At 35.3% G+C, this 26,041-nt stretch overlaps 1 protein-coding gene and 2 long non-coding RNA genes across 3 annotated transcripts; 1 reads left to right on the forward strand and 2 right to left on the reverse strand.

Moving 5' to 3' along the window:
- Positions 1–6,108: 6,108 nt before the first annotated feature.
- On the reverse strand, positions 6,109–7,424 carry LOC139877815 (uncharacterized). Its single transcript, XR_011768787.1, has 3 exons — positions 7,168–7,424; positions 6,905–7,082; positions 6,109–6,702 (listed from the first exon to the last, which is right to left on the reverse strand). It is a non-coding gene; the product is annotated as an uncharacterized lncRNA (long non-coding RNA).
- A 352-nt stretch (positions 7,425–7,776) lies between these two features.
- On the reverse strand, positions 7,777–9,200 carry LOC139876320 (uncharacterized). Its single transcript, XR_011768029.1, has 3 exons — positions 9,076–9,200; positions 8,815–8,884; positions 7,777–7,872 (listed from the first exon to the last, which is right to left on the reverse strand). It is a non-coding gene; the product is annotated as an uncharacterized lncRNA (long non-coding RNA).
- A 14,600-nt stretch (positions 9,201–23,800) lies between these two features.
- On the forward strand, positions 23,801–25,561 carry LOC139874744 (benzyl alcohol O-benzoyltransferase-like). The gene is made up of 2 exons (XM_071862147.1): positions 23,801–24,064; positions 24,707–25,561. The coding sequence occupies exons 1-2, from the start codon at positions 23,801–23,803 to the stop codon at positions 25,325–25,327; spliced, it is 885 nt and encodes a 294-aa protein (XP_071718248.1). The 3' UTR covers positions 25,328–25,561.
- Positions 25,562–26,041: the final 480 nt, after the last annotated feature.

The raw sequence follows: 26,041 nt of genomic DNA on the forward strand, positions 1-26,041 counted from the left end.
TGTGCTGGTAGACTAGGCAACATACTGAACACTTGACACAGCAATATTTGCTGTCTGTACATAAACAAACTTGTGCTGGCTGCACATAACATTTTAGTGGAAATAAATTGCAGTTTTGTCATAATTAAATCCTTAATTATTTGGGGGACTCAACAAATAGCTACCAAAGAGGAAAGAGGAGAGCACGCTCTCTGATGCAGTTGTCCTCACAAGTACAGACATCCTATGTATCAGTGGACAATAGAACCATTACACTTAATAGGACTACTATAAATTGTTGTATCCACTATTGTTACAACTAGTGGTGTGGGTTTTGTTATTTAGAGTCCAAAACGTGTAATAGCTTTAAGTTTATCCTCATAGCTATACATAGGTAAATCTGTATCAACCAACTATCATTCCGCCAAGGATAGTTGTAATTCTTTGTGATTTAATCAATAAAGAATAACAGTTGAAAAAATTATCTTTGACTCTACTTACATTACATGCTTGAATACTAAACTGTGTTTAATTGGTTAGTTAATTAAAAGAAATTGTATTCACCCCCTCTACAATACTCCTGTTGTTATTCAAGGGACCAACTGTTAGAGTATAGATTAGAATCAAGCCCGGCCCATTTGTGAGTTTAGGGTTTCCTAGGGTTTTATGTACTCTATATATAGCGTCAAATGTAATGAATAATAATACGGGGGTTTACATTCATTAACATGGTATTAGGCTAGGTTTTCTAACTTTCTGACCTACCACTTCCTCTTCAAGTTTGTTATCCTCCGGTCACCGACTACTCGTTGGTGAACCGGAGGGATCCATATTTTCTAATTCATCTTTAATAGCCGTCGAACAACAATTTTTTTCTAGTTTATGAAAACAAGCGTCTCAAGTTGATCTCCTTTTAGCCACTTATTTTATGTTTTTTCAGCCACCCCTTTTATGATGTTTTGCCATGTGTTTCTACCCACAAGCCTTCGCCGCATGTTAGTATTTTGTTAGCAACTGTTATTTTAATCGTATCTACGCATGTTTATTTCCAATAATTTTCCAGTCCTTTGTAGGCGTATTTCCATCGCAACTATTTATTTTAATTTGGTTTTACTATAATAATCGGCGTGGGGCTGAGCCGCCTAGCATGACTAGGTTCCAAACCCCGAAAAAAAAAAGAAGATTTTGTCAAAAATTCTTATTTGCAGCATTGAAGAATATTGTCATCGTCGACAAAAGTAGCATATCTAAGCGGTACTTGATCCTTAGGCACAGCAAGCCACGATGTAAAAAGAAAAGAAAAAAACGCTACGGAAAAGGAGAAGCCGTCAAGAAATCTGCACTCTATTAACGAATATCAGGCTATTCGGTGCAACGAATGAGAACAAAAAAAAAAGTTTCTTTTTATGTCTTTATTTAATGTTTATTGATTTGTTCCAGTCCGAACTTTCGCGATTTCGCCGTTCGGACTGCGGGGGAGTGTTAGAGTATAGATTAGAATCAAGCCCGGCCCATTTGTGGGTTTAGGGTTTCCTAGGGTTTTATGTACTCTATATATAGCGTCAAATGTAATGAATAATAATACGGGGGTTTACATTCATTAACACCAACAATATCACATAAGGGTAAAAAGTTCATTTCAACCAAGTCCAACTCGAAGATGTTACAATCCTGAAGTTGAATAAAAAATGATCAATTCTAACAATTTTGTGGTGTGTTCGAACAATTTTATGTCCTACATTTTCTCGGTCTACAAGTTTCTGAATTCGAACAATTTAAAATGAATTCAAACATAAATTTTACAATGTGTTCGAACAAATTGTGTTCTACACTTTGTTCTACATTTCTTGAGTTGTTCTAATATAAGGGTTCTAAAGGGAGTTTTGAGAAGATTTATTTGCTAATATGTCTTCTCTTTTAAGGTATATATTGGGGATTGGGGATTGGGGATGGGGATGGGGATTGGGGAAGGGAATTTTGGAACGATAAACTCTCACATCTAACTACAAACATCACAAGACTCGAACTCACAAACTCAACGTTAATAAATTACCTTAGTAATACTAAACCAAAACTACCTTTAATAAATGTGGGGATTAATTAAAGCATGAGTGTGGGATATCGTGGAGAAATAGACAACCGGTGATGGCGAGCAAAACTGGTCATCAAGCGTAGCTGCGGGAAATCATTTGTAACAATAGATTTTAGTATATACGTTAAATAGTACACTAGTAGTTTACAAATACAATACACGTAAAATATTATATTAATAGTTTACTCATTAGCCATCGTAGTGAAACTAATAAAAAAACTAATTCAACCGGTTATATATATATATATATATATATATATATATATATATATATATATATATATATATATATATATATATATATATATATATATATATATATAGGGGCATGATCAATGGGGAAGTAACCAATCGGGGGGAAGCAAAAAAAAAATAATTTTTTCGTTTTTTTGGAATTTTTTTCCGGCATCAAGATCACACGAAAATATGAACATTTAGAAGAGACACTTCGTGATGAATGTCATTATTTGTGCGGGAAAACGATCGACAAAAATAACATTCAAGATAATATTGTTCGTGAAGAATATGAACGTCTTTTTTTCATGTTTTGTGAAGTAAAATTTAGCCCGATTTAGATTTTAGGGTTTATGGTTTAGGGTTTAGGGTTTGGTGTTTTGGGTTTATTCCATAAACCCAAAACACCAAACCCTAAACTCTAAACCGTTCATGTTAAAAACTCAATCTAAATCCTAAATCTAAACCCAAAATCTAAACCCTAAACCCTAAATTTCTAAACCCTAATATCTAAACCCTATAAACCCTAATATCTAAACCCCAATAGCTAAAACTTCAACATATGCTCGAAAAACACGATAATTGTTATATATTACTTCTTCGAGCGTTTTCCCGTCAAAATAAAAACATTTATCACAAAGTGTCTCTACTAAATGTTCATATTTTCATCTCATCTATAATATTCGTGAACAAAGTTTTTTCAAAAAACGAAAAGAAAAAAAAAAGTTTTTGCTTCCCCCCGCTTCCCCCCGAATGGTTACTTCCCTCTTGATCCTACCACTATATATATATATATATATATATATATATATATATATATATATATATATATATATATATATATATATATATATATATATATATATATATAGTGGTAGGATCAAGAGGGAAGTAACCATTCGGGGGAAAGCGGGGGAAGCAAAAACTTATTTTTTTTTTCGTTTTTTGAAAAAACTTTGTTCACGAACATTATAGATGAGATGAAAATATGAACATTTAGTAGAGACACTTTGTGATAAATGTTTTTATTTTGGCGGAAAAACGATCGAAGAAGTAATATATAACAATTATCGTGTTTTTCGAGCGTATTTTGAGGTTTTAGCTATTGGAGTTTAGATATTAGGGTTTAGATATTAGGGTTTATAGGGTTTAGATATTAGGATTTAGAAATTTAGGGTTTAGGGTTTAGATTTAGGGTTTAGATTTAGGATTTAGATTAAGTTTTTAACATGAACGGTTTAGAGTTTAGGGTTTAGGGTTTGGTGTTTTGGGTTTATGGAATAAACCCAAAACACCAAACCCTAAACCCTAAACTCTAAATCGGGCTAAATTTTACTTCACAAAACATAAAAAAAAACGTTCATATTCTTCACGAACAATATTATCTTGAATGTTATTTTTGTCGATCGTTTTCCCGCCTAAATAATAACATTCATCACGAAGTGTCTCTTCTAAATATTCATATTTTCGTGTGATCTTGATGCCGGAAATAAAAAATTTCAAAAAAAAACGAAACAAAAAATAATAATTTTGCTTCCACCCGATTGGTTACTTTTCCATTGATCCTGCCCATATATATATATATATATATATATATATATATATATATATATATATATATATATATATATATATATATATATATATATATATATATATATATATATATATATATTATTAACTTGATCTATGTTACATGTAATGTAAAAATAAATAAAAGAGATATTTTACAAAACTTTATGCTCTATAGATAGAAAAATCAACTTGAATTAAAACGTGATTTGCAATATAAATTAAAAAAACAAAATTATAAATTAAAATTTTTTTAAGTAATTTATAACGTTTATTTGTTGAGAAGCTTAAAAATAGATGAATGTGAGTTAATGAGAAAAGTGTTATTTTTGTATAATAAAAAAGAAATTTAAAAAGAAAAAAAAAACAAATACAAATTAAAATAACAAAAAATTAAAAATTAATAGGTGGAGCACGACGTCCTTACCATGATGTTAGGGTGACGTTAACATGATATCAGAGTAACGTTATCATGACGTCGACTCTACGTAAAAAAAACAACAATAGGGGGACAATTTCAAATTCTCTTTTAGTAATAAAGACTCACTAATCGTGGATGTGAATGTGTCTATTATTTGATGTCATAACGAAAATAAAATATAGTTTATTTTAAAATTAAAAAAGATTCTATGATTAAAAAAATACTTTTAAAAACATAAGCCAGATCAAAATATTTTTTCAAAACACAAGCTTTTTCAAATGAAACTTACAAAAGCTATTAATCTTTTATATTAGCAAATATGAATTGAGAATCACAGCAAATCAATTAAAGCTACATATGGAAGGTTTAAAGGGTTGTTAATAGGGTTTTGCAAGTTAATGTTCTAAGGCATAAGATAAAAGTCACTAATAGATTCACCAAATATTCTAATTCTAAGTACAATCCCACAACACATGGATATTGCTTTCCTCTCTCCAATTTTTATATTCTCTATAATTATTTTAATAAATATAAATATTTTAAAAAATTCCTAACAAAAATCTCACTACGTACTTCTTTAATTCATTTTGATCAAAATTCTTTTTACAAACTCTAATTGCCGTACAACATTTGTTTTATTTCGGTTCTTAATTTACAAACCCTACCTCCACAAACCTTCATATTTATATACTGATTTGAGCATTACTTAATTTATAATCTTCTAACTTCATTGTTAAACAAGAGATTGCTTATTGCTTCTTACTGTATTAGTTATATTTACTAGATTTATGAGCCCGTGCGTTGCACGAGGACTCATCCAATATTATCTAGTATTTTACAAATGTATATAAATAACGATATTATATGGGTACTCCTCAGTTTAGTAAATTTGAATTGTCAAAGATTATATCATGTTACCAAAATGATGATGTCAGTATAAAAGTATATATAAATCATAAGAATTGAAAACGTTAGTTGTCATCAAACAATATTTGTATTCCAATCAAGAAATGCGTCTAATTTCTTCATTAGTACTACTACGTATTATGTAATTTGAAACACAGTTATATTTTAATATATTTATCCAATACATAACTCAAACTCATGAGTTGTTGAAAATATGTTGGAGATAAAAAACATGTTCTATAAAACAGTAGGAAATATAAAATTAAAAACCATTCCCCATGTGTTCCAGCACCAAGATACGCCCCTAACAACACCGATGTTACCATGATATTATCACTCGGTTACTCGATTTAAGTCCTAATTTACCTCCGTAACTGAAAACACACGGACTTCCTCTAGTGTATAGCATGTCAAATTAAAATGTTTGACAAAAAAACGAAAAAAAAAACAAATTTAAAAAGAAATGAAAAGAATAAATTCGAGAACAAATTAAAAATAAAACGAAAAGAACAACACAGACTCCACCAATGTATATGCCATTATAGAACCAAATATCATTAATGAGCCAATACCATAACCCAAGCGCAAGTATGGTATACTTCCATTGTCAACATGATAAAGTGACCATTGACCAATTATAAAAACTTAACACGAATAAGAGTAAACAAATCATTTGACAAGTAATATATTTTTTAGATCTGCCATTACTGTCATCTCAACTATACTTAAAGGCCTTCTAACTTTCTCTATTTTCATGCCGGTGAAACAAACAATCAGAGTTCACCGTATGAGGTGAAGGAAAGGGCAACAACAAAGATTACATCTTTAATTTTAACATATAAAGCACCTACTATGACCAAAAAACACACATGACATATCTCTACAACACATAATTATGCTGGAAAAATGATGTACAACAAATGTTATATATGTGCATAGGTATTAATGTGTGTAATTGAACAGAAAGTACCCAGTGGTATATCATTGGCTTGATCCTAATTTGATACATACACATGTTATGTGAGTGTAAGTGAACAAAATAAAATCTAGTAATTCATTTCGAGGGGCAGTTATGCTCTCGGCTTTTATCATCTGGTCAAACAAAATCACGCATTCAAGGTAAAATAATTGAGTTAGAATAATAATAATGAAAAATGAAATAATATATTGAATTGAAACATCGTGACCTGCCTTCGATAGAACCTTTAGATCCGGCCTTTTGGTCTTTTATATGTTCTTAATCGACATCATGATTTTGCACAAAATCACAAATTAGAGCCCAAAATTTTTATGCGGTCATTAATTTAGTTTGAAGTTTAAAATATCTTACTGATAGAAATCACATCAGATGCTTAAAGTCAGCTGTCTCATAATGTCATTAAAAATTGTAGTATTAAAAATTGTAGTACACAATGTCATTACTAAGCTAAATCCATACCTGAATCAGCCTCATTTAATCTTTTCATATAATCATCAAGCAAACATTCATCCTCATTACCTTCAGGAGAAAAAACCGTGCATATGAATTGACTTTTTCAGTTTCACCCATATAGTGAAGTAACTCATAAAACCATTGATACAATTTTCCAGTCATGGCCATAAACTCCCAGAATATATCCTTTACCAAAAAAAAAAAAAAAAAACAAATCCCAGAATATAAATCTGGACTAACTTAAGTTAATGGATCCAATAAGGTATACCTTTACATAGGGATGCGTATCACCAAACCATCACTATAAGAAGTACTGGACAACCATGTAATCATGAACGTTGTCGTACTTGACAAAGGAGAACTTAATGCAAGATGAAACCAAATCATTAATATTCAACGGAAATCTCACCTTCGTGGCAATGCTCTTGTTCTATAGGTTTCTTTACCTGCAAATGAATATAAGTGAAAGTAAATATCATTTTGCATACATAAATTCAACAACAAAAAAACATGTATATAACAAAAACTTACCTTCTAATTATTAAAACGGTTGCCTGTGAATCAGTCATAGGTAATATCAAGAATGTTGAACAATCAATCATTCTAAGTTAAGCAACCCATCTCCCAATAGTAATGCCTTATTGTGTATACAGTATGCTTGCAAAACTCACCCATATCCTCATCGCTAAATCGATTCTCCGGAGACCTGAAGCCACAAAGCTATCCCCAAAATATAAAAATATTTAGTTTAAGGTTATATTTTAAAAAGTATTACTCAATGAGGGTTTTCTTTTAATTAATAAGGAGTATATAATAAAGGAGGAGAATTCTCATCACAATAAATCCCCTTAATGATACTTTGTTCTTCCATAAGACATACTTACTATTAACTTCTTATGTTTTGTCAAAGTAGTAACAAAACAGATCCCCGGGATTATAAAAACTTTCACGAACATTGGATTCACTTTCACCAAACCAAATGGTAAGAAATTTAGGTCATTTTGACGCTAAAGAAGTTGCATGCAAGAGCTTTCTCTAAAATTTTAAGGATATGGTGATTTTATGGTAACACTTTCACCAACTACCTAAATTTTGAAAATTCTTTTATTATTACGTAACAAAGTCTGCATCTTCTAGCAAATAGGGTGAATCCAAGTCTTGACTTACATATAGAAGTAGTGAAATTACCACACTTTCGATATGAGCAAATTATTGAAACTTTAAAATCCATACCACCTGTAATAGAAATAAAATTTTAGATTAAATAAAAAAAATCCCCAACATGCATAAAGGATTATCATACCAGAAGAAACAAAATTTATGTATTAGTCGATGACTGAACGAAACCAATTTCAAGACCACCTAAATGAAAAAGTATCAAACTTCAAGAAGTGACCAATTGAATATAAGCTTAATAAACTAATATATGAACTTAAAATAAAAAATAAATAAATAAAAAATAAAATTTTTTCCTAAAACAACTAAATGAAACCATTAACTTACAAAATAGTATTTGAGACCCATGGTACCTGAATCCAGTACCGAATCCAAGTGTTACTATTATTTAAGGAGTATTTTTTTACACTTGCCGGTCTATTATTGTAACCTGAATACGATATACATATATTTCCTACTACTAACTACAAACTATAATTGAAACCTGCAAACTATAGTTTCGAACATACCGATAAAAAGGATCTTTTATTCACACATCCACCAAATGGTCACCACACATGATTTATATACCTATAAACTATAGTTGAAACCTGCAAACTAATATTCCTTGAGATATCTAGAAAGACGACAATTTTAACTAAAATCAAAGATAAGCCAACCTAAATTCGGTCCACCTTTTGGGATTTACAAAACAATCGATATAATTAATTAGATCACAGAACTATGTTATTATAAAATTAATGCAACTTCTCTAGATAAAATGATTTTACTAAACTTAGTGTGACTTGCAACCCATTTGACCATACAAATTACAGTTGATTCTTAACCCATCTGGCCACTACAAATGAGATATAACCCGAATTGATTCTTAAATAAATGGGTCCATCGCCACCTCTATATTAGAGTAATGATAATTGGAGGACTACTTATATGAACGTTAATAAGAAAACAACTAATTATATTTACAGGGAAAATAATTGACTTGAATGTTGAACAATGTACCTGTACATGTTTAGCAGCTTGCTGTTTTGTGCTGTCGAGCACGTTTAAGGACTCCAATGCAAAGCGAACCCTAACAATTTTTAAAAACTGAGTCAACAATCGGGCAGGTTATGAATAGCTACGATAGAAAAGCTTAAAAATGCTAATTGTTTACGCTAAAAATGCAGCGAACTTGTTATGAAAATAAAACCTAAGGTTATAGATTTATTTTCCTTAAGAACTTGTTATGATACAGTAATTAACATAGTAGAATTTGCTTACATCCGAAAAAATTATAATACGGAACTTATGAATTATTTTGTTGCAATGCCATTTTCCATCATCTACCCGCGCCCTGCAAGCCCACAAGAATTTATAGACAGAATGTTCTTGCGAACAAATTTTACTCGAGGCCAACCAACTATGTGCGCCCTGCAAACCCACAAGATCATATTAAAAAAGCGTATATTCATCATCTATTGGAAAGAACCATCACCAAGAAAAAATACTAATCTAACACTCATTGATTCAGTGTAGCTTCATCTGCTCATGATGAAAAAACATAATGTATATTATCATGCGTATAGACGTTATATTTAATCACTTGGTCACTTCATCAAACACTTGATGTGCATATAAAATTAACTTGCCACATATATTGAAAAATATATCAATAAACTTGCTTTAATACATACAACATCTATAAGTATTTCTGTAATCTCAAAGTACCTCACCATTTAGCAAAAACAAACATCGGTATACTGATGGAACATATTATAAAGACATAGATTAGATTATGCTTATTGAAGTGGAATATTATTTTTCAAGTGAGCAAACACAAAATCCAACTATTTATTCAAGCATTTTATCAAACACATTGTATCATATAAAATTATAATTGTTCTACATAAAACTTATATATAATAGTATCACAATTCATAAACTTCAGAGCCTTTTATACTTTTCAATAAATAATGATGGGCAAACATTTCATTCCTACATTCGATTCATTAACAAATAGTCATTGAAATAGTCATTTACTCATAACATAAAACATAATAGTATCGCAAACCTCAAAAACTTATCTAATGTAGGTCACATTGTTGGCGTGTTTGTTCATATTCTAGTCAGCACTTCTTGGCTATATAATGATGAAATTATGTAAGTTTACAGTTAACAGTTATTTCAAAAAAAATTGCTAATCAAGAAGGAAGATTAAAACTCAATAAGTGCTAATCAAGAACACACAAAAAAAATAACCAATATATAAAACTCACGATTCATTAGTCATCACGTAAAAAAGGAAGATGCTTTGAACCATTCATTAGTCATTACGATCCACCCATATCGCTAACCATTGTTAGTAATGGGCTTAGCATCCACAATGTTGCAATAAGAGTTTGTTATATCTTTGTTTAATACAAAGAATTGTTGAAGAGAATAAAAAAGAATAACTACATACCCCATCACCTTGTTTGCAACTTGCAACAACTTGCAACATTACTCCTTACAATTGTATGAGGGACCAGTTAGAATAATATTGGTAGTAAACCTTTACATACATGAGCTTTCCAACTACAAAGTTATAGAAATAAATCACAGGTCGCATCGGCTTCATACACATTTAATCTTAACACTTAGAATAATGAAATAGATAGTTTTAAATGGCATACCAAATGGGCAAGGTATTTGTTGCTTGAGCATTTCATCAAACATGTTGTCTTCATGTCTAGTGAATGAAAAAATACAAATATTTAGAACTCTACAACTAAAATTAACGATGATTGTATCCGTTTTACTAACCAACATACTTATAGTACATTCAGTTAACTAAATGAAGAAAAAATTTAAGCAATAACCATACGTAGGATCATAAACTAAATCTGTATTATACCTTCTTCCTGATTTGGGTTGATTATATCATCATAAAAAGCCCTACTCGCCAACTTCATTAATCTGAATCAAAACGTTAATACTCAATCAATCAATCAATCAGATAACAATGAAAAGTATTGGGAATAAATATGTAATATATCCAATCAATGATTATGTATACACCCAAAAACTCCAAAAGAACTGAACAAAATTGGGGTTAAAATCTGAACAAATCGATTAGGTGAAAACATTGATAAACGATTGGAACAAACCGTAGCAGATTATGTTTCTATAGACTGGAAATCATGTTTCCAATTTTAAAGATTGTAGATCGTTCATCTGAGTTGTAGAAGAAATCATCTTGGAAGAATTGAAGTGACTATAGGTAGAACCCTAATTTTGAATGAATAAAAGAGGAGATGAATGGATGATTTACCGAAAATTAACTGCTCCGTGAATATTGAGGAGAATGAAACCGTCTAGCTGCGTCAGTAGATTTTTTTAATTCAAAATTATGAGAAAAAAGGATTTGCCGCTATGAATGTGGTTGCGTTTTAATTCAAAATTATGAGAAAAAAGGATTTGCCGCTATGAATGTGGTTGCGACACGTGGACTTACACTACCGGATTAGTAATATAGAGGATATGTATATGTATTTATTAATTGTCTCTCGAAATCAGCATGATCTCTATTGTGTTTAATTGTTTGACACGTATCTACCTAGATGAGGATAAGTAATCATCAAAATATTACGAGTATAAGGAAATAAAAGGATTGTGAATTAATGAGGAATAGTGATGTGATTTTGTATATGAGGTGTAGGGAATTAACTATGAAGAGTGATGTACGTTAGTACGTACTAAGTTTCTATTAGGAATTATTTAAAATTTTACATCAAGTTATTATTGTTAATAGAAAGATTATTATAGAATACATAAAAATGAGAGAGGTAGTAGTAGATATTTGGGATAACCTGTTATCTAAGACCACAGATAACGCTAGCGTTTCTCACCCAAAACTGCCCACAAACGCCCCACAAACGCCCGGAACGCAGCGTTTGTGGGCGTTTGTCCCGAAGCGTTTGTCAGCAAAAAATGCTGTAGCAGCTGAGGCGTTTGGGTACGTGGCTGTTTTTGATTCGCTGGTCAAATCCGGACGTTAGACCCCAAAAAGCAGCTGGTATATTTTTCTTTTTTTATTTATTTTATATCTCATTTTCACATTTTATCTTCATCTCCTCCAATTTTCTTCCCCATTGCTTCCAAATTAAACACAAACCCTAATCCTAAAATCTTCTTCAAATGGCAAACAACAACAACAACTCAAACTCAAACTCAAACCCTAACGAAAACGACAACGAATTGCCCAATTCATTTACGAATTTACTCAATTACGGGGGATCTTCTATGCCTAACTTTGGTGCATCTTCATCAAACCCTAATGCTCAATCGTATGCTAACTTTGGTAATTACTTTCCGGGTCAACGATTGAACGAGATGCAACAACAACAACTTATGCAACAACAACAATTTCAACTTCAACAATTCAATTTACAACACACGTGGCAACAACAAGCTATGCAAGGTCAACAAAATCAATATCAACACATGTTGCAACAACAATCACAACCTCAAAGGCAAAAAAAGCCGCGAGACGATCCGTTTCATCCGATGCGGGCACGGCATCACGTTCAACAAATTCTTCCAAGTCCTCCAAATATTCGGAAAAAAAAGAGGAGGAAAAAAGTACATCACTCGAGGCTTTTCGAAATGCGGCTTACTTACAACAAGCCGCGCAAGGGATTCAAATTCTTAAAACGGATATGCACGGGTTGAAAAAGAAGGATAAAAAGACCGTTAAAAGCTACAAAACTGGGTTTGTACTAAATTTAAAGAGATTGTGCAGATTTCGTCCGACGAAGAGAACGAGGAAGATGACAACAACAACACCGACGACGACGAGTAGTTTTTTTTAAGTATTTTTATGTTTGAATAACGAATGATGGACATTTTTTTCATTTTTTTTTGTACGTTTTTTTTTTCTTAATTCCTAGACGTTTTTTTAAATGTATGTTTTTTTTATTTAATTTATGTTGTTTTTAGTTTAATTAACTTGTTTTTATATATTAAAATTTACTAAACTAAATAATAAAATACAAAAAAAAAACAAAACAAAAAAAACAAATAAGAAATGCCACGTCACAGTCTTACAATGACAAAAGTCCCCCATTACAACTCCCTCCAAAATGTCATGGCCCAGTCACAGTTTTTCCCCAAAAAAGTGCACCTCAACCACTCCACGTCACAATCATCAATATCTGTGGTCTAAATACCTCCAGTATAACATAACAGGTTACACGTTATGGAGTAATCGCGTGTAACGGAGTAATCACAACGCGGTGGTTTTTGGCAAAGATAAACTAAATAGCGCATCATTGTTAAATGAAATACAAATCGAGAGTTTCGATTGGATATCATCACGTTAGAAGAATGGAAATATTAATTGGCACACTTGGTTATCTACTCCAAAGGCTTTCGATTCAATCGTAATAAAGAAGACATGCATCGGTTGATATTATCACCATCTTAAGGATCCTTTATATGTAATTATGTATTTAATTCCTCGAGATTGTCCAGATTTATTATCGAAGGGATTGAAATGATCCGAAGTGTACCTTCTTTATATATAAATAATAAATAAAATTGTTTGCTTTTAAAAAAACAATATACGTACAATGTAGAATTGTACTTAGGATTGGAATGTATAAAGAATCTTGTGGCTGTCCTTAAACCATTAATTAGCAAAACCCTTGTTAATAATAATTTAAGTATTGTATATACAGAAGGTTGACAATGTAAAAATGTTAATTAAAAATAAAGCATTGTGCATTTGGATGGTCGACATTGTTAAGGCATATTAGTTACTACTACTATATATACACAACCTTAACAAAGACAGACACAAACATAAACATAAACATGCCACAAATCAATACTCCCATTATGTTTACCGTCAGAAGACGTGAACCAGAGCTCATCATTCCAGACAAACCTACACCTCGAGAGGTAAAGACTCTCTCAGACATTGACTCCCAAGAATCCCTGCGAATGCAGTTTGCGACAATTTACTTTTATCATGATGATCCACAAATGAGAAATCAAAATCCATCGGTTGTGATGAAGGAGGCACTAGCAAAGAGTTGATGGCAACGGAGACAGAAGCCAGGACTGTAATATCCCGCCTTTTTCCATTTACTTTTCCGTTTAACTATTTAAGTTCCGTTATATGTTCATAACACATCTCGTTAATACGCGTTTGAATTATCTCGTTTAGGTAATTCCCGTACCCGGTTCCTAAGTTGAGGGACTAAAGTTGCCAAATGGAGAAAGAGATGACTAGGTCAACTAGTCAACTCTTTCCTCTCCATTCATTCTATCACCTCCCCCAAAATAATACTTCACCTTTTCCTCTCAAACCCTCAAACCTTCAATCATCATCTAAATTCGTTCAAGGAGGATTCGATCAAAACAAATTACGTATTTGAACTCCTCGTGATCTCCTCTTCGATTCCATACCAACCTCATTACATTTGGGTAACTTTCTAAAATCACTAATTCTTGTGTTCTTGAGATTTTTAAGTTATAAGGTTGTTAATTAGTGTCTATGGCTCGAGTCTAGTTTGTTTATGTGATTTGTATGCTCGTTTTTGATATTTTGATGTAACTAGTTCATATTGAAAGAATGCTTGCTTAATCTTGAGTTTTAGGTGTTCATATGTTGTTGAATGATGAAAGTTCATGTTTTAATTGTGTTCCTAACATCACTAGCTTCAAATTGGTATGTAGGTTGACATGGATTAGTTTCATATGCAAGATTGTTGAATTTGTGATTTTGGATTAGGGTTTGATGAGCTTTACATGAACTTTTGATGCGTCAAATGCTATGAGATATTGTTGTTAAGTGTTTTGTTGCAATGTGTGTTTGATTACCTTCGAAACGGCATAACGTACATGTAAATTGGTTGCCCGAATCATAAAATGCGTTTTTGGAACTTAAACTTTGATTATGAATGTTTAATTACAGTTTTTGGTTGTTGTAAGTGGAAGTTTGATTGATGAAATGTACTTAGTTGTATTCCTCGTCAAAATACCTTTCCAACGATATATAATAGGCATTATAAGTGTTTGCGGGTCAAGAGTTGGGTTGGAAAAGGTTTTGGCTCGTGCATACTTTGGAAAAACAGAATCAGACCTGCACAGAGGGTGGCGCGGCGCGCCCCTACCCCGCGCGGCGCGCCAAATGGCCTGGCCAGAATTCTGTCCAACTTGGTCAATTTTTGAATAATGTTTGGCATGCTACGCACCTCCGATTAACATGTAACTTGGCCAACATGCTCATATATGATTTCTAAGATTAGAAAAATAGTTCGGAACCCGACCCGAACGTGTTGACTTTCGTTGACTTTGACCGACCAAAGTTTGACTTTTTGTCAAACTTAACCAAATGATTATGCAACCTTCCTAACTTATTTATATACTTGTATCTTGCATGAAACTTGGCAATTTGATTTCACATGCTAAATAATCGAGTCGTAACGAGCCATAGGACTAATTGAACATCTTTGACCTATCGTGTTTACCGTTATTGATACAACCTATTGTTTAGGTCAAGACTAGCATTTTTCTTTGCACACGTTTACTTGTTGAAGTACTTTACTACTCGTGCACTCAAGGTGAGATCATAGTCCCACTTTTACTCTTTTTGAACTTATATTTGGGATGAGAAAACATAAACGATTCTTTTGAACTAAGTGAACACAAGTACAGGAAAACAAACATTCTACATACGAGTTTAGAACAAAATCCTCAATTCGATTATCATTAGTTACACTTGCCGGGTGTAAGCGAGAACTTATGTTGTATGGATCCATATGGGTTTGACAAACCCTCATTCAAACGGTTCGCTACCGTTTACGAATGAAATATATTTTCGAGAAACAGTGTATGTTCTAGCACTAAGTGATGGGGTTCAATGGAAGGAAACGTTAAGCATTGATAATTGGGTGCTCGTGAAACAAACTTTTGGAATGTATTACTATTATTTCATTGATGCAAATCTTGTGGTTCACTTGTACTTACTTACTTAAACCTATGATTTCACCAACGTTTTCGTTGACAGATTTCTATGTTTTTCTCAGGTCCTTGAACGATACATGATACATGCTTCCGCTCATTATTTGATACTTGCATTGGATGTCGAGTATATGTGCATTTCATGGAGCGTCTTTTGACCTTACTTTAAACCGTGTCGCCTAGATTTCATTCGTATTATAACGTTGTAACTTAACTATTGGTTGAACAATTCTTGTAAACTTTGGGAACAATCTTTATTTTGAAATGAAGGCGACATATCTTTTGGTCAAACGTTGTTTTAAAGACTTATGACCACGTAACGGGACCTAAGTAGACGGCGCCGTCAATGACGATTTGGTCGGGTCGCTACAGATGGTATCAGAGCGTTGGTTGTAGGGATTTAGAGTTCATTAGTGTCAACCCCGAGTCATAGGGTACATTGGTGAGTCTAGACTACAACCGGCATATAGACTTGAAGTAGGAATTACTTGACTACTTGTGCATTTATACTCGAACGTTTCTACTCATATCTACTCTTAGTTCATCTTAATCTCACGTTGTTTAATTTGATTGACACGCCACCTTGACTATATGAAATGATGTCGAATGCACATATGAATTAGGGTAATATAATTTCCGGGATTATATTACGGTGACTCGTATGAACGTTCCGACATTATGACATAAAGAATTTAAGGCGAGTCGAAAAAAAAAAAAAAAAAAAAAAAAAAAAAAAAAAAAAAAAAAAAAACTTCTCGTTATCTTTATTCTATATCACGGTTAGTATTATTGAGAATACTAATCAATGATATTCTTGTGTCTTGAAGGAACAATGGCTCCTCGTCGTGTACGCCGCAATGAAACTCCCGAACAAGCTCTCGAACGGATGATAGCTACCGCCGTAGATGCGGCCATGGCCGGTCACTCATCCAACAACAATAATAATAACAACAACAACAACAACAACAACAACAACAACAACAATGGAGCCGGAAACTCAAACGAGGGATGCTCCTATAAAGCTTTCATGGGGTGCAAACCTCACACTTTTGATGGAACCGGGGGACCGGTCGTGCTCACCCGATGGTTTGAGCAAACGGAAGCCGTCTTTAGCATAAGCGGTTGTCGGGACCAAGACAAGGTCAAATACTCCACTCACACTTTCTCCGGAATTGCTCTAACATGGTGGAACACCTATGTTCAATCGGTGGGTACCGATGAAGCTCATGCCCTCTCTTGGGCCGATCTAAAGGAAAAGATGATTGTTGAATATTTTCCGCGCGAAGAAACCCGAAAGCTTGAGGAAGAACTAAGAGCTTTGAAAGCGGTCGGAAACGACCTTAAAGCTTATAATCAACGCTTCGCCGAACTATCCTTGATGTGTCCTAATCTTGTTAACCCCGAATCTCAAAGGATTGAGCTCTACATGCTCGGTCTTCCAAAAAGCATCAAACAAGGGGTGATGTCATCCAAACCCACTACTCATCAAGCCGCTATGAACATGGCTCGCCAACTAATCGAAACGGTTGACGAAATCGTAGTTCTGGCACCTAAAGCCGAGGATAAATCGAGCGGCAACAAAAGAAAGTGGGAACCCTCCCAATCAAGCAACAACAACTTTGCTAAGAAGCCTTACACCTCCGACGGCAAGAAAGGTTATGCCGGGAACCTACCTCTTTGCAACAAATGCAACAAACATCACTTTGGCGAATGTAGTAAGATAATTTGCCACCGGTGCCAAGGAGTTGGTCATAAGGCCAACGATTGTAAAAGTGCCACTCCCGTCGCTCGAAAGTGGCCCAATGCACCAAAGACGGGCACTTGTTACGAATGTGGCCAAACGGGTCATTATAGAAATGCATGCCCGAAAAGGAAAGATAACACCAATACGCGCGGCCGAGCTTTCAACATCAACACCGAGGAAGCCCGGGATGACACTGAACTAGTCACGGGTACGTTTCTTCTCAACAATTCTTATGTCTCTTGCTTATTCGATTCGGGTGCCGATAAATGCTTTGTATCCAAGACTTTGACTCATTCTTTTAGCACTCCACCTCTTCCATTAGATACCACTTATACCATTGAAGTAGCTAACGGAAAACTATTAAGTGCCGACACATATTACCGGGGGTGTACGTTAAACATTTTGGGTAAGGAATTTGAAATTGACTTGATACCCATGGAACTAGGAAGCTTTGATATAATAATCGGTATGAATTGGTTAGTCAAAACGAAATCTCACATTCTTTGTGATCTTAACGCAATCCGAATTCCTATCGAGAATGGTGAACCTTTGATTGTTTATGGCGATAAGAGTTGCACCAGGCTCAACCTCGTTTCGTGCCTTAAAGTTAGAAAACTACTCCGTAAGGGTTGTTTTGCGATCCTTGCCCACGTTAAGAAAGTCGAGTCCGATGAGAAGCACATCGATGATGTGCCAATTGTTAGTGACTATTCCGATGTATTTCCCGATGAATTGCCGGGTCTTCCGCCTCATCGACCGGTTGAATTCCAAATCGATCTTATTCCGGGAGCCGCACCCGTAGCGCGTGCACCATATAGACTCGCTCCATCTGAAATGCAAGAATTGCAAAGTCAAATCCAAGAACTACTTGATCGTGGTTTTATCCAACCTAGCCATTCACCTTGGGGCGCTCCGATTCTGTTTGTTAAAAAGAAAGACGGATCCCTACGAATGTGCATTGATTATCGCGAACTAAATAAATTGACGGTTAAGAACCGATATCCTCTTCCTCGCATCGATGACCTCTTTGATCAACTACAAGGGTCTTGTGTATATTCGAAAATCGATCTCCGCTCGGGTTATCATCAATTGAGGGTTAAGGGGGAAGACGTCTCCAAAACCGCTTTCCGAACTCGTTATGGTAGTTATGAATTCCTTGTCATGCCATTTGGTCTCACTAACGCACCGGCGGTGTTCATGGATCTTATGAACCGCGTGTGCAAACCGTATCTCGATAAATTCGTTATTGTGTTCATCGATGACATATTGATCTATTCTAAAAATGAAGAAGAGCACGAACAACATCTCCGACTTGTGCTTGAACTTTTAAGACAAGAACAACTCTATGCCAAATTCTCCAAGTGTGAATTTTGGTTAAAGGAAGTTCAATTTCTTGGTCATGTTGTAAGTGACCAAGGTATTAAAGTCGATCCATCGAAAATCGAAGCCATTAGCAAATGGGAGACTCCTACTACTCCTACTCACATTCGTCAATTTTTGGGTCTCGCCGGGTACTATCGTAGATTCATCGAAAATTTCTCTTTGGTTGCACGTCCTCTAACCGCCTTGACTCACAAGGGAAAGAAATTCATTTGGGCGACCGAACATGAATCCGCATTTCAAATCTTGAAAACGAAGCTAACCACCGCTCCTATCTTGTCACTTCCCGAAGGCAATGATGACTTTGTTGTATATTGCGATGCCTCAAAACATGGTTTTGGGTGTGTATTGATGCAACGAACGAAAGTCATTGCTTATGCTTCTCGACAACTTAAAATTCATGAACGAAACTATACGACACATGATCTCGAACTCGGAGCCGTTGTCTTTGCACTTAAAATGTGGAGACACTATCTTTATGGAACCAAGAGTACTATCTTTACCGACCACAAAAGTCTCCAACACATTTTCGATCAAAAGCAACTAAACATGAGACAACGACGGTGGATTGAAACTTTGAACGATTACGATTGCGAGCTTCGTTACCATCCCGGGAAGGCAAATGTAGTAGCCGATGCCTTAAGTCGAAAAGAAAGAGTGGTGCCTCTCCGTGTCCGAGCTTTAAACATCACCATTCACACAAACCTTAATAGCCAAATTCGGGTAGCCCAAGATGAGGCTCTCAAGGATGAAAACATCTCTCTCGAACACTTGAACGTCCTCACCTCTCGATTCGAAGTTAAAGAAACCGGACTCCGATATTACGCCGAAAGGATTTGGGTGCCTAGTTATGGGGACCTACGAAGCCTTATTTTAGATGAAGCCCATAAGTCACGATACTCGATTCACCCCGGTGCCAATAAGATGTACCACGACCTTAAACAGCTATATTGGTGGCCGAATATCAAAAGGGACGTAGCTACTTATGTTTCCAAGTGTTTGACATGTTCCAAAGTCAAAGCCGAACACCAAAGACCGTCCGGACTACTTCAACAACCCGAAATCCCGCAATGGAAGTGGGAAGGGATAACGATGGATTTTATCACAAAACTACCAAAAACGACGGGCGGTTATGATACCATTTGGGTTATTGTTGACCGTCTCACCAAATCCGCACACTTCCTGGCCATGAAAGAAACGGACAAAATGGAGAAACTTGCACAACTTTACATTAAGGAGATCGTAGCCCGACACGGTGTACCTTTATCGATTATCTCCGACCGAGATGGCCGTTTCGTTTCTAGATTTTGGCGTACTTTGCAAGAAGCGTTGGGAACGCGTTTAGACATGAGCACCGCATATCATCCTCAAACCGATGGACAAAGCGAACGTACAATTCAAACCTTAGAGGACATGTTACGAGCTTGCGTGGTTGATTTCGGAAAAGCTTGGGACAAGCACTTACCTCTCGCCGAGTTCTCTTACAACAATAGTTATCACGCGAGTATTAAAGCCGCACCCTTTGAAGCGCTATATGGCCGCAAATGTCGTTCACCTCTTTGTTGGGCCGAGGTAGGCGACGTGCAAATCACCGGACCCGAACTCATTCACGAAACCACCGAGAAAATCGTTCAAATCCGAGATAGGCTTAGGACGGCCCGAAGTCGTCAAAAGAGCTATACCGACAAACGACGCAACGATCTTGAATTCCAAGTCGGGGACCGAGTAATGTTAAAAGTCGCACCTTGGAAGGGTGTAATCCGTTTTGGGAAACGCGGGAAGCTAAATCCGCGGTATATTGGTCCTTTCGAAATCTTGGAGCGTATTGGAACCGTTGCTTATCGTTTAGATCTTCCGCCTCAATTGAACTCCGTTCATCCTACCTTCCATGTATCTAACTTGAAAAAGTGTCTTGCCGAACCCGATATCGTCATCCCTCTCGAAGAACTTACTATTGATGACAAACTTCATTTTGTGGAGGAACCGGTTGAAATTGTGGACACCTCCGTCAAGACATTGAAACAAAGCCGAATCCCGATTGTCAAGGTTCGTTGGAATGCCAAAAGAGGACCCGAGTTTACTTGGGAAAGACAAGATCAAATGCAAAGGAAGTATCCTCATCTATTCGTGAATTCGGAAACGCAAGATCTCGAGGAAGAAACAACGACTACTACGCCTACTTAAATTTCGGGACGAAATTTCTTTTAAGGTGTAGGTAATGTAATATCCCGCCTTTTTCCATTTACTTTTCCGTTTAACTATTTAAGTTCCGTTATATGTTCATAACACATCTCGTTAATACGCGTTTGAATTATCTCGTTTAGGTAATTCCCGTACCCGGTTCCTAAGTTGAGGGACTAAAGTTGCCAAATGGAGAAAGAGATGACTAGGTCAACTAGTCAACTCTTTCCTCTCCATTCATTCTATCACCTCCCCCAAAATAATACTTCACCTTTTCCTCTCAAACCCTCAAACCTTCAATCATCATCTAAATTCGTTCAAGGAGGATTCGATCAAAACAAATTACGTATTTGAACTCCTCGTGATCTCCTCTTCGATTCCATACCAACCTCATTACATTTGGGTAACTTTCTAAAATCACTAATTCTTGTGTTCTTGAGATTTTTAAGTTATAAGGTTGTTAATTAGTGTCTATGGCTCGAGTCTAGTTTGTTTATGTGATTTGTATGCTCGTTTTTGATATTTTGATGTAACTAGTTCATATTGAAAGAATGCTTGCTTAATCTTGAGTTTTAGGTGTTCATATGTTGTTGAATGATGAAAGTTCATGTTTTAATTGTGTTCCTAACATCACTAGCTTCAAATTGGTATGTAGGTTGACATGGATTAGTTTCATATGCAAGATTGTTGAATTTGTGATTTTGGATTAGGGTTTGATGAGCTTTACATGAACTTTTGATGCGTCAAATGCTATGAGATATTGTTGTTAAGTGTTTTGTTGCAATGTGTGTTTGATTACCTTCGAAACGGCATAACGTACATGTAAATTGGTTGCCCGAATCATAAAATGCGTTTTTGGAACTTAAACTTTGATTATGAATGTTTAATTACAGTTTTTGGTTGTTGTAAGTGGAAGTTTGATTGATGAAATGTACTTAGTTGTATTCCTCGTCAAAATACCTTTCCAACGATATATAATAGGCATTATAAGTGTTTGCGGGTCAAGAGTTGGGTTGGAAAAGGTTTTGGCTCGTGCATACTTTGGAAAAACAGAATCAGACCTGCACAGAGGGTGGCGCGGCGCGCCCCTACCCCGCGCGGCGCGCCAAATGGCCTGGCCAGAATTCTGTCCAACTTGGTCAATTTTTGAATAATGTTTGGCATGCTACGCACCTCCGATTAACATGTAACTTGGCTAACATGCTCATATATGATTTCTAAGATTAGAAAAATAGTTCGGAACCCGACCCGAACGTGTTGACTTTCGTTGACTTTGACCGACCAAAGTTTGACTTTTTGTCAAACTTAACCAAATGATTATGCAACCTTCCTAACTTATTTATATACTTGTATCTTGCATGAAACTTGGCAATTTGATTTCACATGCTAAATAATCGAGTCGTAACGAGCCATAGGACTAATTGAACATCTTTGACCTATCGTGTTTACCGTTATTGATACAACCTATTGTTTAGGTCAAGACTAGCATTTTTCTTTGCACACGTTTACTTGTTGAAGTACTTTACTACTCGTGCACTCAAGGTGAGATCATAGTCCCACTTTTACTCTTTTTGAACTTATATTTGGGATGAGAAAACATAAACGATTCTTTTGAACTAAGTGAACACAAGTACAGGAAAACAAACATTCTACATACGAGTTTAGAACAAAATCCTCAATTCGATTATCATTAGTTACACTTGCCGGGTGTAAGCGAGAACTTATGTTGTATGGATCCATATGGGTTTGACAAACCCTCATTCAAACGGTTCGCTACCGTTTACGAATGAAATATATTTTCGAGAAACAGTGTATGTTCTAGCACTAAGTGATGGGGTTCAATGGAAGGAAACGTTAAGCATTGATAATTGGGTGCTCGTGAAACAAACTTTTGGAATGTATTACTATTATTTCATTGATGCAAATCTTGTGGTTCACTTGTACTTACTTACTTAAACCTATGATTTCACCAACGTTTTCGTTGACAGATTTCTATGTTTTTCTCAGGTCCTTGAACGATACATGATACATGCTTCCGCTCATTATTTGATACTTGCATTGGATGTCGAGTATATGTGCATTTCATGGAGCGTCTTTTGACCTTACTTTAAACCGTGTCGCCTAGATTTCATTCGTATTATAACGTTGTAACTTAACTATTGGTTGAACAATTCTTGTAAACTTTGGGAACAATCTTTATTTTGAAATGAAGGCGACATATCTTTTGGTCAAACGTTGTTTTAAAGACTTATGACCACGTAACGGGACCTAAGTAGACGGCGCCGTCAATGACGATTTGGTCGGGTCGCTACAAGGACCACCACAGAATATTGTCCGTTTTGGAAACAGCGAGCCACCAGCGACTCAACTGCCCTCACGGGTTTAAAACGCGTCCTGTGAGGAAGAGGTATCAAGCCACATATAAAGGCCTTTGTTTTTGCCTCTCCAACCGATGTGGGAAAGGGGTGAAGGTCACCCCAACAATCCCCCCCCCCCAAACATCGGTGTGGTAACCCCGGCTCTGATACCAGTTGATGGCAACGGAGACAGAAGCCAGGACCACCACAAAATATTGTCCGCTTTGGAAACAGCGAGCCACCAGCGACTCAACTGCCCTCACGGGTTTAAAACGCGTCCTGTGAGGAAGAGGTATCAAGCCACATATAAAGGCCTTTGTTTTTGCCTCTCCAACCGATGTGGGAAAGGGGTGAAGGTCACCCCAACACAAAGGTGCTTGTTTACTATTATCCATTCGCTGGTCGCCTCAAGGAAGATGAGACGGGGAAGCTGATGGTTGATTGCACTAGCAAAGGCGTGTTGTATATTGAGGCAGAAGCGGATGTTTCTCTGAAAATATTAGGAGACATACTTCACCCGCCGTTTTCGTATTCTGAAAAGCTACTTGATGAAGTTCCTGGATATAATGGCATCCTTAACTCACCATTGTTGATGTTTCAGGTGGAGTTTTTATATGTGACGTTTATTTTAGGAGAAATATATAGCACAAAAGAGTTGCAAGTTAAATTAAAAGAACAATATCTCAAAAATTAAACATCAGTTTTATCGTTGTCAATTAAAGAAATTTTACTTAATTTAGTGAATATAAATATCTTTTGAAAAGGTCTTAATTAAGGCAATGTGTGCCATGTGTCATCTACGTGAGTATCCACATGGCTGCCACCTCATCAAAATTCAGGTGACAAGGCTGCAATCTTATCAGATTGGATGAGATTGTAATCACTTGGATGACACATGACATATATTATCTCAATTACAACCTTTTCAAAATGTGAACCTAGCTTGTATATCACGCATACACATAGACATACAGATACACATTATATATTACATATAAATCAATATTCTCTAGTGAAAAATATCAAAAAAAAAAAAAAAAAAAAAAAAGCAAAAGTGATGTTTCTTTTAATAAGCAAATATTATTTTTGTATATTATCTTTTTGCCAAATAGCCTTTTGTATGTCTGTAAGTTTCGGTAAGGTTTCTAAGCATATATATATGCACACTCTAATTACAACATGGCGTATCATTATCTATCATTAAACCAAATAAAATCATGTAATTTGTGTTTTTTCTTAGTAGGTGACAAGATTTATATGTGGAGGTTTTACTGTCGGTGTTCGACTCAACCACACCATGAGCGATGCTATAGGTTTTATGCAGTTTATGACAGCATTAGGTGAAATGATAAAAGGAGAATTAAAACCAACGGTGTTTCCTGTGTGGCAAAGGGATGTGCTTTATGCACGGGACCCACCACGCGTGACATGTACTCACCACGAGTATGATGATCAACTAACTAGCAAAAACGAGATCTTGGGTAAAATCTTGTTATCGAGTGACATAGTTCAACAATCGTTTTTCTTTGGTCCTGTGGAAATGTCAGCAATTCGTAGGTTTGTTCCAACACATCTACAAAATTGTACCACTTTTGAGTTGTTGACTGCATGTCTCTGGCGTTGTCGTACACTTGCTCTTCAGCTAAATCCAGAACAAGAGATGCGTATGACATGCCCAGTCAACGTACGCAAGTTCAAATCTATCATCCCTTTAGGATATTATGGAAATGCCATTGCTAAACTAGTTGCTATCTCCCCGGCTAGAGACGTATGTGACAAACCATTAGGCTACGCGTTGGAACTTATTAGGTTGGGGAAAGCAGGCCTATGGTGGGCCTATAAAAGTGTGCACACCATTTTCTAGTTACTACGTACGATCTGAAAATCAGAAGGGTGAGTCAGGCATTGCTGTAAGCTTATCTTTCGCAAGCGAACAAATGAAGAGATTTGTCAAAGAATTAAATAGCATGTTAGTGCAAGACGTACAACTACAATAAAGTGCTTCAACAGCACAAGCTACTGGCTCCTTTAAAAATGTAGTTCTCACTTTTTGTTGCATTATGTTCGGGTTGTACACGTATTACGTTTTGTTGCATTTAGCGTGGTTCAGTTTCATTTTTTTATTCAAATGTTATCTCAAAGAATTTAAAAATTCTATATATGCTTCGAAAAATTAACTTTCACATATATACACGATTTGTAATCTTCATGGTCGTGTCAATATGATAAAATTTACGGAGTATATATATTTCTCATTGATATTTAGTTTCCCGTCACGTACTAGTATTATATGACTACATCAAATTATATAACAGTTGAATGAAATATCTTAACATCCCAACCCATCCATAGAAGTAAGTACGATTTCTAAGATGATTCTCAACCATGACACTTTTCTTCTATTAACATACTGTCACATCGAGTCACATCACTAATTTCTCATTATTTCATTTTCATCACCACCTCATCACGTATTATTATCAAGCATCACAATATTCCTCAACCACTATAAATAAATTAATTAAATTTAATTAATTAAAACACGGTACAAATCTTAAAATAAGATGTTCTAAGTGTT

The sequence above is a fragment of the Rutidosis leptorrhynchoides genome, chromosome 11 (genome assembly GCF_046630445.1).
Source record: "Rutidosis leptorrhynchoides isolate AG116_Rl617_1_P2 chromosome 11, CSIRO_AGI_Rlap_v1, whole genome shotgun sequence".
In the NCBI taxonomy this organism is placed as follows: domain Eukaryota; kingdom Viridiplantae; phylum Streptophyta; class Magnoliopsida; order Asterales; family Asteraceae; genus Rutidosis; species Rutidosis leptorrhynchoides.

Coding starts and splice junctions, on each gene's coding strand:
- LOC139874744 (XM_071862147.1), top strand. CDS start 23,801: ATGTGGGAAAGGGGTGAAGGTCACCCCAACACAAAGGTGCTTGTTTAC. Junction 24,065..24,706: donor CACCATTGTTGATGTTTCAG/GTGGAGTTTTTA, acceptor TTTTCTTAGTAG/GTGACAAGATTTATATGTGG.